The 17,921-nt window shown below is 40.2% G+C and overlaps 1 protein-coding gene across 7 annotated transcripts in view; it reads left to right on the plus strand.

Annotated features, from left to right (window-relative positions):
- Window positions 1-17,921, plus strand: part of pfkpa (phosphofructokinase, platelet a) — a 127,971-nt gene that overhangs the window by 23,049 nt on the left and 87,001 nt on the right. For 6 of the 7 annotated variants that reach the window (XR_005942559.1, XR_005942560.1, XM_041183332.1 and 3 more), the window contains one exon: window positions 1,891-1,964. Coding sequence is in view for 5 of the 7 variants with exons in the window: in XM_041183332.1 (XP_041039266.1) it covers window positions 1,891-1,964 (74 nt within the window). In the remaining 2 variants the exon portion in view is untranslated. Of the gene's footprint in view, window positions 1-1,464; window positions 1,578-1,890; window positions 1,965-17,921 lie in introns of those variants that run through there. The other variant, XM_041183335.1, reaches the window with a different exon arrangement.

Genomic DNA, 17,921 nt, shown 5'->3' on the forward strand with positions numbered 1-17,921 from the left:
AGCTGACAAACACGGAACCTCCCTGCCTTTCTGTGTCTCTGTGTCACTCGACCACTGTTGCCAGGCAACAGCCGTTTTCTTTCATTTAAAAAAACACACACTTCTAATCCCTTTTTACCATATTTCTTTTAATATACAAATATAGATATTCAACTTAAAAATTATGCGTTGTTCCTAACAACTGGGAATTAAATCCACAGCCTCTTGACCTTAAGGCAGGAGTACTACAACCAAGTTAAGCTGACAGTCAATATTGTGGAAGAAAAGGGAGACTTGCGGTACTTTGAGATGGTTTGTTAGGAAATACAAAAGTCCTACTTGAGATATCATAAGGTTAGGAAACCTTTATCACGTATAATTTAAATTTGCCTGCAGAATCCCAGGGAGGATGAGTGTGGCTATGTGCGTACTTATGTGATCCGAGGTGGTTGTTGACCACTTTATGCACATAAAACTTGATAATTTCAAGGAAATGAAGAATAAGTTTCTTATAGCTCTATGCACTACTGGTATGGAACAAAGTGAATAAATAATTTGATGTCTCGATCAGTTTTCTGAATGTTACTGTTAAAGTAAGTATTACAAATTTTCATTCTATTACTGATTATATATTTTTACGAAGCTAAAATCTTGATTGGCAGGTTTCCAGTTTATAATCATGGGCAGAATATTTCCATCAGCGTGCCGGGACGGGCATGACACGCCAACGCGTAAAGTGACGCGCGATGACATTGGGCGTGTGTCCCGATGTCATCACGCGTCATTTCGGTATTTCGTTCGGCAGGCGCGCGCCAGAGGCGGCTGCGCGCCCACTGAAATGTGAATGGCCTATTGAAGCCATTCAAAAAGTAATTAAACCTGTTTAGAACGCTGCCCATCCAACCTTAAGGTTGGCGGGCAGGCGAAGAGCCCAAGCGGCCTTTGCGTTTTTCAGCAAACCTCATCCACGGGCGGTATGAGGTTTCCCTGAAGTTTGTATAAAATAATTAAGTTATTTTTCCAAACATCACAAATATGTCCCAGCTCATGAGACACTGACACGTGAGAGGGCATGTTTAAATACATTTTCACTTTATTTATTGAAAGTTTTATATACTCCATTCAATCTCCCTGAGGCAGCTCCATGCCTCAGAGAGATTGCTGCGCTCTTATGCGTGCATACAGACCCCGTCTCTCTCTCTCCCTCTCCCCCCCACCTGCACAGCGCTGAGCACTACTGGCTGCGCGTTACACTGGGCGGGCCTTAATTGGTGCGCAGCCAATCACGGGTGGCATTTGGCTCCCACCCAGCCCGTCCGCCAGAGGAAAAATTTCCCCCCATGTTTGGTATTGAAGTGTTTGAGCGTTTCATGGATGCGCATTTGTTCTTTAAAGATGTAGATGCATTTTTGGGTTAATATGCTAAATCTTAGAGATGAACACGACAGAATCTCTTCCAGTTCTTATTTTCTCAGATTTTGATGGAACCCTGCCAGAGTTATCTGCCTTGAAGTAAGCATTTGCTCAACAAGCCCATACAATCAGTGAATACCTCAAATCTTAAACTTGAGCAAAAACTGCTGTTGGTGTTTCAAAAGGTGATGCTATTATTTCTGCGATGAGAATAATTAACTCCTGTGCCCCTTTTCAATTTGATCCAATTTATTCCAATAATCTTGTTGTCCTCTATAGATCAACTGCAGTAATGTTTCCATGTAACATATATTTTTTACTTTGAAAAAGTGGGTACAATGTTAATGGTAACCCTGGGTAAGATATCTACATGTCAAGTTAAACAAGGGAACGATTTTAAACCATGAGCTACTGCATTTCTATTTTGTAAGGCTGTTTTTGTTGGGACTGAAAGTGCGTTCATGGTGATGCTGATGTCTGATTTCACTTTTATAATAGGTATGAATGCTGCTGTCCGTGCTGTGGTGCGTATGGGGATTTATGTCGGGACCAAAGTCTATTTCATCCATGAGGTTTGTCTATACTTTTTAAATTGCTTTGTATCATTTATTTTGGATTATAACAAACACAAAACAAAGTAATACGTGATGACTTCACTTTTTTAAAATTCTATTTTTTTAATGGGAAGTTGACAGAGAGTGCCAGAAATTGTCAGCATTTGTGCAACACACTGATCCACGTCTTCTGAAAAGAACAATGGTGAGGCCATTGGAGCTCAAATGCTATTATGGAGTAAATTGGACAGCAGCTTTCAGAGTCCACACATATGCAGCTGGACGAAGAAATCTGAAGTTGCTGCTCAATTTATCTTGGTCCACCTGAACTACACTGTTACATCACTGGTGGACTGGCATTAAAATCCATATATTGGTATGAAATTGCTATATAGTACTTGTCCACTAAACAAGGTAGAAAAGGTTAGGGTTGGTGCATTCAGGTGTAAGTGAATTTTTAATGACATGATAAATCTTGATTAATGCCAAAAACCTGTCTGCTATTGAGGGCCAGACTTTGCCATCTCATCGCTGGGCAAACCCACACTGGGTGGCCAAAATGGAAGTGGGAGGACTCTAAATTTAAATTTCTGAACCGATTCCCATTGGCAGGCATTTTGACTGACGTGGGAACCATGGCTGGCCATGACTCGGCGTGCACTGAAAAGTGATGTCGGGTTCAGCCTTTAAAAGGCCTGCCTCAATTTTGAATTTCCCCTGAGATTGTTTTCTTCAGCAAGGTGAGTGGGTTCCTGAAGGCTATGTGAAACATATCAGATCAGTCAGCATGTGAACCTTGGGGGAAACCTGTTGTGGAGGTGGGGATCATTCGTCAAGTAAGGTTAAACAGTCTTACCTACTTCAAATGTCATAATTAGATGCTGTGTGATAAGTTAATTATGCTTTTAACGCAGGGATTGATCATAGGAAGGTGTCCTTAAGAGGTACATGATCATTAAATTGACCAGCATTGTGTAAGTGTTCACATGAGTTAGAGTACTTTCTCCAGTGGATAAAGTGCTCTTCTACATGCAACAGTATTGGTAGTCTGATATTAGTGTGTCACCTGGAACTCTGCGTTTTGATTTTTACATATAGGCAAAGTTCAGATATCTTTTTGAGCCTTTGAAATAGCTGAACAGATTGAAAGTCTACCGGTTGATATCTTGAAAAAAGTGAATAGATAGCCATCTGCTCAGACAACTTCAAAGGCACCATTGGACGCTAGAGGGTTTGTAAATACATATGGGCAGTGGAACCCCATTCTGAATGCTTGGCTGAGTTCTAAACCCCAATAATGGATTTTTCTCATCATGAGTTGTATATACAGCTGTGTAAATTATAGAATGTGAGCTTTGTTTGACAGTTTTGTGAGCTTTGTTTGATAGTTTTTTTAGCAGTTAAGTTAAAAGTGTTTTGAAGTGGTTTTTGAGATGACTGGTTATTTTGATAGATTTATGAACAATTAAAAGGAGTGTTTTTTTATTTCAAATGGAGTTTCAGTGGCTGTGTGCTTGACAGCCTTGAGTTCCCAAGGGATTAAAATCTTTGAAGAGGTTTTTGAATGATTGTTTGGATTTTTTTAAATTCATGAGAATTTCAATGACTTCCCAGTATTATTATTGGGCTCATGAGTTCTGTCCATTGTGGATAGTGGGTGAGTGGGCATCAAGATGACCTGGGAGTATGAAGGGGCCATGGGAGATGTGATGGGGAATGGAATGGCATAGGGAGCATGGAAGATATGAGGGGATATGGAGAGGGCATATGAGGGGGTAAGGACTGCGGGACCTAACAGTCATCCACAGAACTGGGCCCTTGGCCCTGTGAATGGAGGTGGGCCTTGTAACCTGTTGGCATGAGCATCTGCCTGCCTCTGTTCCCATCTTAAGCCTACTTCGGGAGGCAGCAGCCCTCAACTCCTGCCCGCCCCTGACACTGTGGTAAAAATTACATCTGCATGCAGGTTCATTCAGAACTCAGAATGTGATATCAGGATATGGCCTGACTCATGATTCCCGAGCTAATGATGAAGATCTGACCCTAAAAATTTAACTTGCATGTGCGGAGCCTCATTCCTTCAGAATTTAATTATTGTTGGAGATGTTAAAAGAAGTTGAACTTATTTTTACTTTGTTTGTCTCTTTCATCTATGTCCTTATTTTCTCTTACTTCATTTCACTTTCTGAATACGATTTTGCATTGAATTTAATATTCTAATTTATGCTCCATGGTTTAGACTCCATTTTCAGTGAGGACTGAAAAACTGAAAAATTTTGATTGACTCTACTGTCAATCAAAAATATGTCTAACTCAACCTTGAATACAGTCAATGACCCAGCTTCCACTGCTTGCTGGGGAAAAGAATTCCAAACACTAATGACCTTTTGAGGGAAGAAGTTTATCCTCAACTCTGTTTTAAAAAGGAGACCCTGCTTGCTCTGACCTTATTCATTTGTCTATTTTGCCTGGTATCCTATCAAAAGCCTTTTAGAAAGATAGATGTAATGTATCTACTACATTAGCTCAAGAGCCACACTGTTGCTTGCCCTATTCATACATACCATTGATCCCCAGTAGACGGAGCTGTGCTGGATCAGGTGCCTGATGACGTTAAGTTGCTGATTAAAAGCCTACTTGGATGACTTTGTGTACTGAATGGCGAACACTGTTCATTTGCTGTTGACCACAAAATTTGGTCCATTTTATAATTATGGACATTTAAAAAACCTCCCTAAGAATTTATACCTTTTTATTTTAAAATTGAGAAACTCTCATCTTACTCATGTAAGACTAACAGCATAACACCCTACTCCCTTCTTCCTTTAGCTTATTTAGCTTTCCATCCCTGCATCTATACTATTCACCCCAATTACTCCTTATCATATTAAGCTCCACAATCTCACCGCCCCCTGGGCAAAGAAGTTCCTTCTGAATTCCCTATTTGATTTCTTGGTGCAAACATTATCTTGATAACCTTTAGTTTTGCTGTTCTCTCAAGTGGGAACACTTTTTCTGTGTTTGCTCCTTTTAAACCCATCCTTAATTTTAATGATAAAAACAAAAAAACTGCGGATGCTGGAAATCCAAAACAAAAACAGAATTACCTGGAAAAACACAGCAGGTCTGGCAGCTTCGGCGGAGAAGAAAAGAGTTGATGTTTTGAGTCCTCATGACCCTTCGACAGAACTTGAGTGAATCCAAGAAAGGGGTGAAATATAAGCAGGTTTAAAGTGTGTGTGTGTGTGTGTGTGTGTGTGTGTGTGTGTGTGGGGGGGGGGGGGTTGGGGTGGTGGTGGGGGGGAGAGAGAGAGAAGTGGAGGGGGTTGGTGTGGTTGTAGGGACAAACAAGCAGTGATAGAAGCAGATCATCAAAAGATGTCACAAACAACAGAACAAAAGAACACATAGGTGTTAAAGTTGGTGATATTATCTAAATGAATGTGCTAATTAAGAATGGATGTATGGGCACTCAAGGTATAGCTCTAGTGGGGGTAGGGAGAGCATAAAAGATTAAAAAATATTTAAAAATAATGGAAATAGGTGGGAAAAGAAAAATCTAAATAATTTATTGGAAAAAACAAAAGGAAGCGGGAAAGAGAAAGGGGGTGGGGATGGAGGAGGGAGCTCAAGACCTAAAGTTGTTGAATTCAATATTCAGTCCGGAAGGCTGTAAAGTGCCTAGTCGGAAGCTGAGGTGTTGTTCCTCCAGTTTGCGTTGGGCTTCACTGGAAAAATGCAGCAAGCCAAGGACAGACATGTGGGCAAGAGAGCAGGGTGGAGTGTTAAAATGGCAAGCGACAGGGAGGTTTGGGTCATTCTTGCGGAAAGACCGCAGGTGTTCTGCAAAGCGGTCGCCCAGTTTACGTAATGACCTCTAAAAGGTCACCCCTCAGCTTTGAGAAAAAGAGATCAGCCTGTTCCATCCTTTCCTGATCAGTATAACGTTGCAGCATTGGTATCATCCCTGTAAGTCTATAAATCTTTTTCTCATCCTCTATACTCCAGATGGGTCTGACCAAGGTTTGATGCAAGGTTAGCTCTCTACTTCTCAATTCTATCCTTCCAGAAATAAACCCTAGAACATAATTTGCTTTTGTAATGGCCTGCACTGCAACTTTTGGTGATTTGTATATTGATACTGCTAGTTCCCTTTGCTCCTTTACACCACTTAGATCCTTATTTTGCAAGTAATGTGTGGTTTCAATTTTCTTACCAAAAAAGCCCCTCACAGTTAGCAATTAGAAGTTCATTTGCCAATTATGCATCTATTCTACAAGTTTATTAATGTCTTCTAATTTGTTGCAGTCCTCCTCGGGGGTTGCAATATTCTCCTAATTTGGTGTTGCCTGCAAACTCAGTAAATGGTGTTTTTGAATCCAAAGTCTAAATGGTTAAATTGTGAACAGTGGTGCCCCTATAGTCTCCTTCCTGTCTTACAGCGAGCTAGTTACCTGCTACTTGTCTGCAGACATAAGAACAAGAAATAGGAGTAGGCCATTCAGCCCTTCAATCTTGCTCTGCCATTCAGTAAGGTCATGGCTGATCTGCCCCAGGCCTTAACTCCTCTCGTGCCAGCTCCTCATAACCCTCAACTCCCCGATATTTCAAAAATCTATCTACCTTCTTTTTAAATACTTTCAGTGATCTAGCCTCCACAGTTCTCTGGGGTAGAGAATTCCAGGCTTTCACTACCCTCCAAGAGAAGAAATTTCTTTGTATCTCAGTTTTAAATGAGTGGCCCCTTATTCTGTAACTATGTCCCCTAGTTCGAGATTCCCCCACTAGTGGAAACATCTTCTCAACATCTACCCTGTCAATCCCTGCTCAGAATCTTGTACATTTAAATAAGGTCACCTCTTGTTATTCTAAACTCTAATGAATAAAGGCCTAACCTGTTTAGTCATTCTTATAATCAATCCATTCATTCCAGGAATCAGCCTAGTGAATCTCTTTTGAACTGCCTCCAATGCTACTATATCCTTTCTTAAATATGGGGACCAAAACGGTACACAGCACTCCAGGTCTAGCCTCATCAGCATCCTGTACAGTTGTAACGAGATTTCTCTATTTTTAAACTCCAACCCCCTAGCAATACAGGCCAAAATTCCATTTTCCATCTTAGTTACTTGCTGCATCTGCATGCTAACATTTTGTGTTTCATGCACAAGAACACCCAGATCCCTCTGTGCTGCACTTTTTTGCAGTGTCTCTCCATTTAATTAATAGTCTGCCTACCAAAGTGCATGACCTCACACTTTCCTACATTAAATTCCATCTGCCAAGTTTTTGCCTGCCCACTCAACCTGTCTATAGCCCTTTGCAGATTCCTTATGTCCTCATCACAACATGCCCACCCACCTATTTTTATATCGCCAGCAAATTTGGATACATTACACTCTGCCCCCTCCTCCAAGTCATTAGTATAGATAATAAATAATTGAGGCCCTAGGACTGATACTTGTGGCACTCCACTAGTTACATTTTTCCAACCTGAAAACGGCGCATTAATCCCAACTGTCTGTCTTCTGTGTGTTAAGCGATCCTCAATCTATGCTAATACATTACCTCCAAAACCGTGAGCTCCTATCTTGCGCAATAACCTTTTATGTGGCACCTTATCGAATGCCTTCTGGAAACCCAGCACTACATCTACTGGTTCCCCTTCATCAACTCTGCTTGGTATATCCTCAAAGAACTCTAGCAAATTGTCAAACATGATTTCCCTTTCACAAAACCATGTTGACTTTGCTTGATTGCATTAAGCTTTTCTAAATGTCCTTCTATTTCTTCCTAAATAATGGACTCTGGCATTTTCCCAACGACAGATGTTAGGCTGACTTGGCCTATAGTTTCCTTTTTGTCTCCCTCCCTTCTTGAACAGGGGTGTCACATTAGCAGTTTTCTAATCCGCAGGGATCCTCCCAGAATCCAGTGAGTTCTGGAATATTTCAACCAATGCCTCCACTATTTCTGCAGCCGCTTCCTTTAAAACCCTTGGATGCAGGCCATCAGGTCCAGACAACTTGTCTGCCTTTAGTCCCATTAGTTTGTCAAATACTTTGTCCCTCATGATAGAGACTGTTGCAAGATCTTTCCCCCCATTAGCTCCTTGTTTATTTAATATTTTTGGAATGTTCATAGTGTCCTCTACCGTGAAGACCGATGCAAAATATTGGTTTAAATTATCTGCCATTTCCCTGTTCCCCATTATCAATTCTCCAGTTGCATCTTCTATGCTCACTTTAGCTACTCTCTTTCCTTTTATATACCTGTAGAAGCTCTTGCTATTTGTTTTTATATTTCTTGCCAATTTACTTTCATAATCAATTTTCTCCCTTTTTATTAGCATTTTAGTCATCCGCTGCTTGTTCCTAAAAAAAATATTCCCAATCCTCTGGCTTACCACTCGTTTTCACCACTTTGTATGCCTTAGTTTTTGATTGGATATTCTTCTTGACTGCCTTTGTTAACCATGGATGGTTTGTCCTTCTCATCAAGTCCTTCTTTTTGACTGGGATAAATTTTTGCTGAGTTTTATGAAATATCTGCTTAAATGCACTGACCTTCCCCTTAGCCTATTTTCCCAGCCCGCTTAGGCAACTCTTTCTTCATACCTCTGTAAGTGCCCTTATTTAAGTTGAGGACGTTGGTTTGAGTTCCTAGTTGCTTGCCCTCAAACTGAATTTGAAATTTTACCATGTTGTGATTGCTAGCCCCTAGAGGATCCTGAACTAGGAGATCCCTTATTAATCCTACCTCGTTACACATTACACTTGGGGTAGGTGGTGGAGTAGAAGTATTGTTGCTGTACTAGTAATCTAGAGACCCAGGGTAATGCTCTGGGGATCTGGGTTCAAATCCCACCATGGCAGATGGTGGAATTTGAATTCAATAAAAATCTGGAATTAAAAGTCCAATGACATTGTGGATTGTTGTAAAAACTCACCTGATTTGCTAATGTCCTTTAGGGAAGGAAATCTGTCGTCCTTACCTGGCCTACATATGACTCCAGGCCCATAGCAATGTGGTTGACTCTTAAAACGTCCCCTGAACAAGGGATGGGCAATAAATGTTGACCCAGCCAGTGACATCCACATCCCATGAATAAAGAAAAAAAATTACTAGATCTAAAGTACCTGTTCCCAGGTAGGTTCTGCAATGTATTGCTCTAAGAAACAATCTCTGATGCACGTTACAAATTTGTCTTCCATGTTAACCCTGCCATTCTGATTTTTCCAGCCAATATGCAGACTAAAATCACCCATGACAATTGTAGCGCCCTTCTTACATGCCTCCATTATTTCCCAATTTATACTTTGTCCTGCAATGAGGCAATCTTCAGGGGCCTATACCCGTGACTTCTTCCCCTTGCTATTCTTTATTTCTACTCAAAGTGAGTCCACATCATGATCTATGCCACCTATATCACTGCTCACCACTGCACTGATACCTCCCTTTATTAACGAAGCTACCTCACCTCTTTTTCCTTTTTGCCTATTTTTCCAGAACGTCGAATACCTTTGAATATTGAGTTCTTAGTCTTAGTCATCCTGCAACCACATCTTTGTAATATCCATTTATTTCTATTTGTACCATCAACTCATCTCTTGTTACAAATGCTGCGTGCATTCAGATAAAGAGCCTTAAGCTTTGACTCTTTACCACTATTACTTATTCTGGTTTTAATTTCTGCTGCACTCATCTGTTTCAATTTCTCTGCTCTCTCATTGCTTTTTGGTTTTTTCAACTTCCCTTCAATTGACCCCTCGACCACCCCCCCCCCCCCCCCCCCCCCCCAACGAATTAGCTTAAAGTCCCAACTACAACCCTAGTTATATGATTGCCCAGGGCACTGTTCCCAGCATGGTTCAAATGAAGCCTGTTCCAATGGAGCAGCCCTCTTCTTCCCTAGTACTTTTCAATTTTCCTTCTTGTAATGAGTACAACATTAGCTATCTGACAGGTCTCTTGCATTGCATATTTTCTAATGAATTATTAAATTTGTGTAATAATGCCTCTGCTATCTCTTTCCTAGATTCTTGTAGGATGTGGGGATGCAATCTGTCTGGGCCAGAGGTTTTATCGGCTTTGAGTTTGATTAATACTTCTCCTCCATTATTTTAAATGTTGTTACATCATTTCTAATCTTCAAATCTCTTCCAATATGTGTGTCTCTGTTGAATACTGGAGCAATCTAATTGTTTCATATTTCTGCCCTTTCATTATTGCTGTCTGTGATTTTATGTTTCCTTCAATCTGGAAGAAAACCATTCATCACTCCTCTATTTTGTGTTCCTTAGCCAGTTCTGTCTTCATGCTGATACTGCCCCTGTTATCCCACGGGATTTAGTTTTGCTGACATGACCTTCACTGCACAGATTGCAGTGATGCAAGAAAAGCCACCAGCTTCATTCAGGGGGCTTCATTTTTGTCAATTACATGGGACTTTGATTAGATCTTGGCAGAAGAAGCATGTACAGTTTTGGATATCCCCATTATGCCCATTATGGGAAAAACCATTCAGTGTGAAACCTTCTTACATTTACCTTCTCCTTGGGCTATATGTTCTCAACGGCACAAGTTATTGAATCAGCATCTGCTACATGGATTGAAGGCCACGCAGATTCAAGCAGACCGCAATGAATCTATCAATGTATCAATTGATGTGAAAAACAGGTTGTTGTAGCGTGCTATAATGTATTTCTGGCACAATATTTGTTCTAAGAACGAGTAATGTCAAATTTTGTTCTTTGGGTTTTTGACTTTTGAATCTTAGAAATATAAGAGTGCATTGCTTTATGAAAGCTATTTGAATTGTTATGCAGAATCGTATGTATGCAAATGAGGTTGAAATAATAACAGGTTTCTATAGCGTTGCATCCTATATTCTTATTTCTCCCTTCATCATTCCGATGACAACCGTGGAATGGTGGGCGTACAGTCCTATTCAAGCAATGTATTGTCGGTTGCAGTGTAGGCATTGTAGGTTGTCCTTCATTGATGCAGGGCTCTTTTCACATGCACCTTCCTGTGATGGTGCTTTTCTGTGGCAATCTGAAGATTCAAATTTCCAAACTCCAGTATGGAGACTATGGCATGAAGTGCTTTAGTCACATGCAGTCTGTTTCTAGTTGAAGTCAATCTGACAAAAAAATGATGTCTTATTTAAATGAGTCTTTGTATCTTAGTTTTGGCTGCCCAACGGTCTACTGGCTCCATCAAACTTTCCATACGGTGCATCGTTTGGTAGGTGACTATCATCCATTCTAACAACATGCCCCAGCCATCATAGTTGTTTGAGTGTTGCTGTGATACATTTGAGTTAGAAAACTGCATCATTTCTGTGCTGCAATGGATCTCAAGGATCTTTCTCAAGCAAAGCATGGGAAAGGAATACAACCTATGTTTCTGATATGTAGTTCAAGGACCAGGTTTCGTTTAGAGGTGGGAAAACGCGAGCCGGGCCCTTTTTGCTGTTTCCGAAACACGAGCCCGCCTCCGAATCCTGTAAGATCTGGTGTTTGCCTTAATTTATTTGTAAGAGTTAAGTTAATTACAGTTACAGATTAAGTTAGGAGAGCAAATCAAAATGGGACTTCCAGCTCAGACCAGCTACAAAACCACACGAGGGTGTTTTCAAAAACTTCACAGATTTTATTACGTTTTCTACAATAAACACAAAATTATGATACTTAGCAAATGGCAGTGGTCAGCAGTTACATTCACGATGGATCTCCGCTCTTCAACTTCTTCTGGTGGACTGGGCGCCTTGTCTCTTGATTGAAGTCTATCTTCTATCTTTTCTTCTTGATGATGATGCATGCTTAGTATCTTTCAAACCCTTATTTTATACACTGTTCCCAGTTTCGGTCTGTGCCGTATCAGGTAAAACCCTGGCCACTGGCGGGATGAGGTTTCATGTCCGTTTTTAAAAGCTTTAATAAATTTTATGTGACATTTATTAACATGTCCCATTTCGTGTAATATTGTCACATAGCGGGACATGTTAATAATTTTTTAATTTTTCTATTTTTGAAGTATGTTAGACTGTCACTAATCTCCCTGAGACAGCACTTAGTCTCAGGGAGCAGTGTGCTCTTTCGCGAGCATGCGCAGAAGAGCGCACTTTGACAGATGGGGAATCCCTCCACCCCCTGCACAGGAAGTGCATAGTGCTTCCTGTCGGGAAGGCCACTGGGCGGGCCTTAATTGGCCCGTCCACTTAAAATGGCGGCGTGCCCCATTTCGGTGGTGGAGTTCGGCTGCCCGCCCGCTGCCGAGCTGGTGGGGCCCGCCCGCCAACCGAGGGCAAAATTCTGCCCCCTGTATCAGAACACAGCAGATGGTAAATACTGAGCTGTTCAAATCCCAGAGGGAAATTTGAAACAACTGTCATAACCAATGTTTGTAATGTGTATGTTTTGAGATTTAAGTTATAATAAGACCACAGAGGTTTTAAGAGGTTTTTCATAAAACCAAATTAAGCATTTAATAATTAAAAGATGGTAAGCCCATACATGTCTACTACAATAACAACTTCTAAAAGTCCCCTAATTAACCTGTCCCGGTTACACCTCCATTAAGGGAACAGTGAAACACACAGATTTAAGCATTTTCTTTCAGCCCTGAGTACTTGCAGACAGCGGCTTGAGGTTTACAGAATCCCTCTTTTGCCAACAACCATCTCTTCCTTTATACATATTTTCCTCTTTGAATGCAAATACTCATTGTATCACTAGGTTTTTTGAGCTTTACCTCTTATAACAATAAAACCATTTCATAGCACCAATTTTATTAGTAAGCTTTGGAAAAAGTAAACACATTGTTTGGCTTGTTCTGGCTGGGTGTAATATTTCACCCATTCTTTTGAATGGTTTATTTTTAAAATGCAAATTGCCCCCGTTACACTTCATCTTCTGACTTCCCTTTGTTTACCTAATTGGCATTTCAAATGTACTTCTCTTCCATACATCAAAGCCTCTACACCAGCTGGCTTTAATCCAATCCACACAGAGACACAGACACCACTTGAACTCTATTTTAAAATATCTTCCAATAACATTATAGACATTATTATATCTTCTTGACATCCCCCTCCTTATCAAAAAATGAACAGTCATAATTCTAACAGATGGCTTCATTTTTATTAATCAGCTTGCACTATTTCCTATACCTATCCATATACTTTCTCCGTTACATTACCAGATGCATGCATTATCTTAATATATATACTAATCCTTGGTATCAACAGAAATCATTCAAGTTCAGTGTCCAGGCTTTAAATGTACAATTTTCCCTTTAAGCTTCAAACTCTTGATAATGCACTTGCAAACAGATTTTCTCGACCAGTACATGTATTATCTGTAAATTAAATCATTGCACTAACAAACAGCAAGGGTCTCAACACTGAGCCCTGTGGAACACCACTTGAGACAACTTTCCATTCGCAAGCGTATCCATCAACCATTACCCTTTGTTTCCTTGAATCTATATCCCCTGGTTCTAGAATTCTCCTTCAAGGGAAACAATTTTATCTTGTCCACCCTATCAATTCCCCTCATAATTTTGTACACCTCAATCAAGACACCTCTCAGCCTTCTTTGTGCCAAGGAAAATAACCCCAATCTAACCAATCTCTCCTCATAGCTACACATTTCTAACCCTGGCAACATTTTTGTAAACCTCCTTTGCACTCTCTCCAGAACTATTACGTCCTTCCTGTTATGTGGTGACCAGAACTGCACACAATACTGCAGTTGTGGCCTCACCAGTGTTTTATACAATTCAAACATTATATCCTTACTTTTATATTCTATACCTCTACCAGTGAAGGAGAGCATTCCATATGCCTTCTTTACAACCTTGTCTACTTGAACTGCTGCATTCAGGGACCTGTGTACTTGTATACCGAGATCTCTCACTTCATCTACCCCTCTTAGTATATTCCCATTTATTTTGTAATCCCTGTAACTGTTTGGCCTCCCTAAATGTATGACCTCAACTTCTCTATGTTAAAATCCATCTGCCACTTTACTGCCCACTCCACCAATCCATTTATATTGTTTTGGAGATTATGGCTATCCTCTACACTATCCACTACTCGGCCAATCTTTGTGTCATCTGCAAATTTCCCAATCGTGCCCCCCATGTTCATGTCCAAACTGTTAATATATAACACAAACAGCAAGGGTCCCAACACTGAGCCCTGTGGAACACCACTTGAGACAACTTTCCATTCGCAAAGGCATCCATCGACCATTACCCTTTGTTTCCTGTTGCAAAGCTAACCATTTTTCCAGTTTGCCACATTACCCTGAATCCCATGGGCTTTTACTTACCTGACCAATCTGCTATGTGGGACCTTGTCAAATGCCTTGCTAAAATCCATGTACACATCATCCACTGCATTACCTTCATCAACCCTTCTTGTCACTTCCTCAAAGAATTCAATTGAATTTGTGAGGCAAGATCTTCCTTTAACAAATCCATGCTGACCATCCCTGACTAGTCCATGCCTTTCCACGTGGCAGTTAATCCTATCTCTCAGGATTGATTCTACTAATTTGCTCACCACCGATGTAAGACTAACTGGCCTATAATTGTTTGGCATTTTCTTTGATCCCTTTTTAAACAATGGAACTATGTTTGCATTTCTCCAGTCATCCGGTACCCACTGTATATCTAGTGAATATTGGAAAATCATCCTCAGAGCATCTGCTATCTCCTCCCTGACTTCCTTCAGCAGCCTCGGAAACAATCCATCTGGCCCTGGCGACTTATCAACTTTCAAGGATTTCAACCCTTTGAGTACTTCCTCTCTCTTTATGACTATCCCATCCAATATCTCACAGTGTTCCTCCTGGACTACTATATCTACATCCTCCCTTTCCTTTGTAAACACAGAGACAAAATATGCATTCAAAACCCTTCCCACAACCTCTGCATCTACACACAGGTTTCCATCTTCATCTCTGAGAGGTCCCACTTTTTCCTTAACTAACCTTTTAGCATTAATGTATTGGTAAAACATCTTTGGGTTATCTTTACTTTTACTTGCTAATCTTTTTTCATGCCCTCTCTTTGATTTCCTTATTTCCTTCTTTAATTCGTCCTTGCACTTCCTATATTTGTCTAGGCTATCAGCAGTGCTTAGTTCTTTGTGCCTATCGTACGCTTTCTTTTTCTGTTTGATCTTCCCCTGTATTCCTCTAGACAACCAAGGAGGTCTAGATTTGGCAGTACCACTCTTATTTTTGTAGGGGGCATGTTTACTTTGTTCAATTAGGATCTTGCTTTTTAGTGTTTCCCGCTGGTTTTCCACTGTTTTATCCTCCAGCAGTGCTACCCAGTCCACCTTAGCCAAGTCCCTTCTCATTTTTGCAAAATTTGCCTTCCCCCAGTTCAGTATTTTACTCTGGCCTTATCTCTGTCCTTTTCCATGGTAATGCTAAATCTGACTGAATTGTGATCACTGTCCCTGATATGGTCACCAATTGTCACTTCACCCACTTGCCTTTCTTCGTTCCCCAAGACTAGGTCTAGAATTGCATCTCCTCTCGTTGTGTTTGTCACTAATTGGTTGAAAAAAATTTCCTGGACACACTGCATGAATTTTTCTCCCTCAGTGCCCCTTATATTGTTTGAATCCCAGTTGATATTAGGTTGGCGTGATTGGGTAATGCCAAAACTAGTGTTGTAGTTAACTCAGTTTTCAAATTGTCAAATGCCTTTTGACACTCCAGTGTCAAAACTTCTTGCTCTTTTTTAATAGTTCAGTCAGTGGAGCAACCACACAGCTAAAATTTGGTACAAATTTCCAGTAAAACTCACTCATGCCCAGAAATTTCTCAACTTCTCATTTTGTTGTATGCACTGGGAAATCCACAATAGCTTTGACTTTCACATCTCTCTGAGACACCTTACCATGTCCAATGGTGTAGAAACGTAACTTGCACTTTCGCAAATTCATTTTTAGCCAAGTTCTTCACCAAATTGGCTTCTTGTAGTCAATTAAATAATTCCTCCAGATGTTGTAAATACTCATCCCATATCTGACTGAAAAAAAATTAGATCATCAGTATAAATAGCACAATTGTTTAGACCTGCAATTACTTTGTCAGTTTTTGAAATGTCGCAGGTGCATTCTTCATATCAAATGGCATAACTTTAAACTGATATAGTCCATTGGCATCACTAAAGCCGGTATCTCCTTTGCCCTCTGATAACAGTACTTTCCAATATCCTTTTAGCAGGTCAATCTTTGTGATAAATTTAGATTTTTCTACTTTCTCAATACAATCCTCCAACTGTGGTAGAGGATATGAATCCACTTTTGTCAACGCATTCACCTTTCAATAGTCCACACACGGTCTTTGTGTTCGATCCATTTTCGGTGCCAGTACAATAGGTGAACTCCAGTTACTGCAGCTAGGCTCATTGATATCATTTTTGAAGCATGAAGCCAATTTCTTTCTGTACTTGTGATGATTTTGCCGGATTTAATCTATAAGGATAATGCCTTATCAAAGATGAAACTTCTACAGACACATCATGTATGGCTAAATCTGTCCTCCTCAGCTTATTTCCACAGTGTGATGGCAATAACTTTTCCAATCACCTTGACACTTGTCTGGAAGGTAACTCAATATTACATTTAAGTTTTCAAGTACCCCTTCATTATCCAATTTGATTAATGGAAAATAAATTTCAGAATCTTGCATTCCTACCTCTTTCTTGTTATCTACCACCACTAATACCTCTTTTTGGTCCTCTTCCTTGTCAAAGTACTTTTTAAGCATATTTACATGATACACCTCTGCTTCTTTGTTCCATCTGGAGTATTTATTAAATAATTTACTTCACTCAATATATTTTCAATCCTGTAAGGCCCACTGAACTTTACCTTTAATGTGTCACCCAGTACTGGGGACAGAGCTAGCACTCTCTCGCCAGCAACAAAATTCCCAGCTATAGTCTTTCTGCCTGCTTTCACTTTCATCACTTGCTGTAATATATTTAAATGTTCCCTAGCCAACTCACATGCTCTATCCAATCTCTCTCTGAAGTTTGATATATAATCCAGGAGAGTGGTTTCTGAATTTTGACCCACCAATTTCTCATGAATCAATTTTAGTTGTCCCCTTGCTTCATGACCATAAACTAGTTTGAAAGGACGAAAACCAGTCACTGCATTTTGAGCATCTCTAATAGTGAATAACAAGAATGGAATTCCCCTATCCCAATTCTATGGATAATCCTGACAGTACGCTGTTGTCATAGTTCTTAGCGTTTGATGCTATCTTTCCAAAGCCCCTTGTGTCTCAGGATGATAGGCTGTTGACTTAAATTGTTTTATCCCCAGCCTGTTTGTTACTTCCTTCAGCAAATGTCACATACAGTTTGCACCTTGATCTAATTGTATTATCTTGGGTAAACCATATCTTGTCAAATATTTAGTTAACTCTTCCACAATCTTCTTGTTGTATTATTTCTTAAAGGTAGCTTCAAGAAATCTGATAGAAACCTCCATTATTGTCAGTAAATACTGATTTGCACTTCAGTCTTAGGGAGGGGTCCTACACAATCAATCATGAACCTAGTAAAAGGTTCTTCAAATGCTGGAATTGGAATTAAAGGTGCCGGCTTAATCACTACTTGCGGTTTCGCTCTCACCTGACGTGTGACAGGTTCTACAGAATTTGACTACATCCCTATGTAAACCAGGCTAATAAAAATATTTCTGTATTTTGCCTGTGTTTTCCTAATTCCAAAGTGTTCCTCCATTGGAATTTCATGAGCAATCCTCAGAATCTCATTTCTATACCCAACTGGGATAACAATCTGATGTACCTCCCTCCAGTTTTCATTTGCTGAGACATGGTACGGCCTCTACTTTCTCATTAAAATATCACCCTTAAGGTAATAACATTCTGGAATACATTTTGCCTCTGTTTCTGAGTAAGCTGTCTGATA

Source organism: Carcharodon carcharias, chromosome 3 (assembly GCF_017639515.1).
Source record: "Carcharodon carcharias isolate sCarCar2 chromosome 3, sCarCar2.pri, whole genome shotgun sequence".
Classification (NCBI taxonomy): Eukaryota; Metazoa; Chordata; class Chondrichthyes; order Lamniformes; family Lamnidae; genus Carcharodon; species Carcharodon carcharias.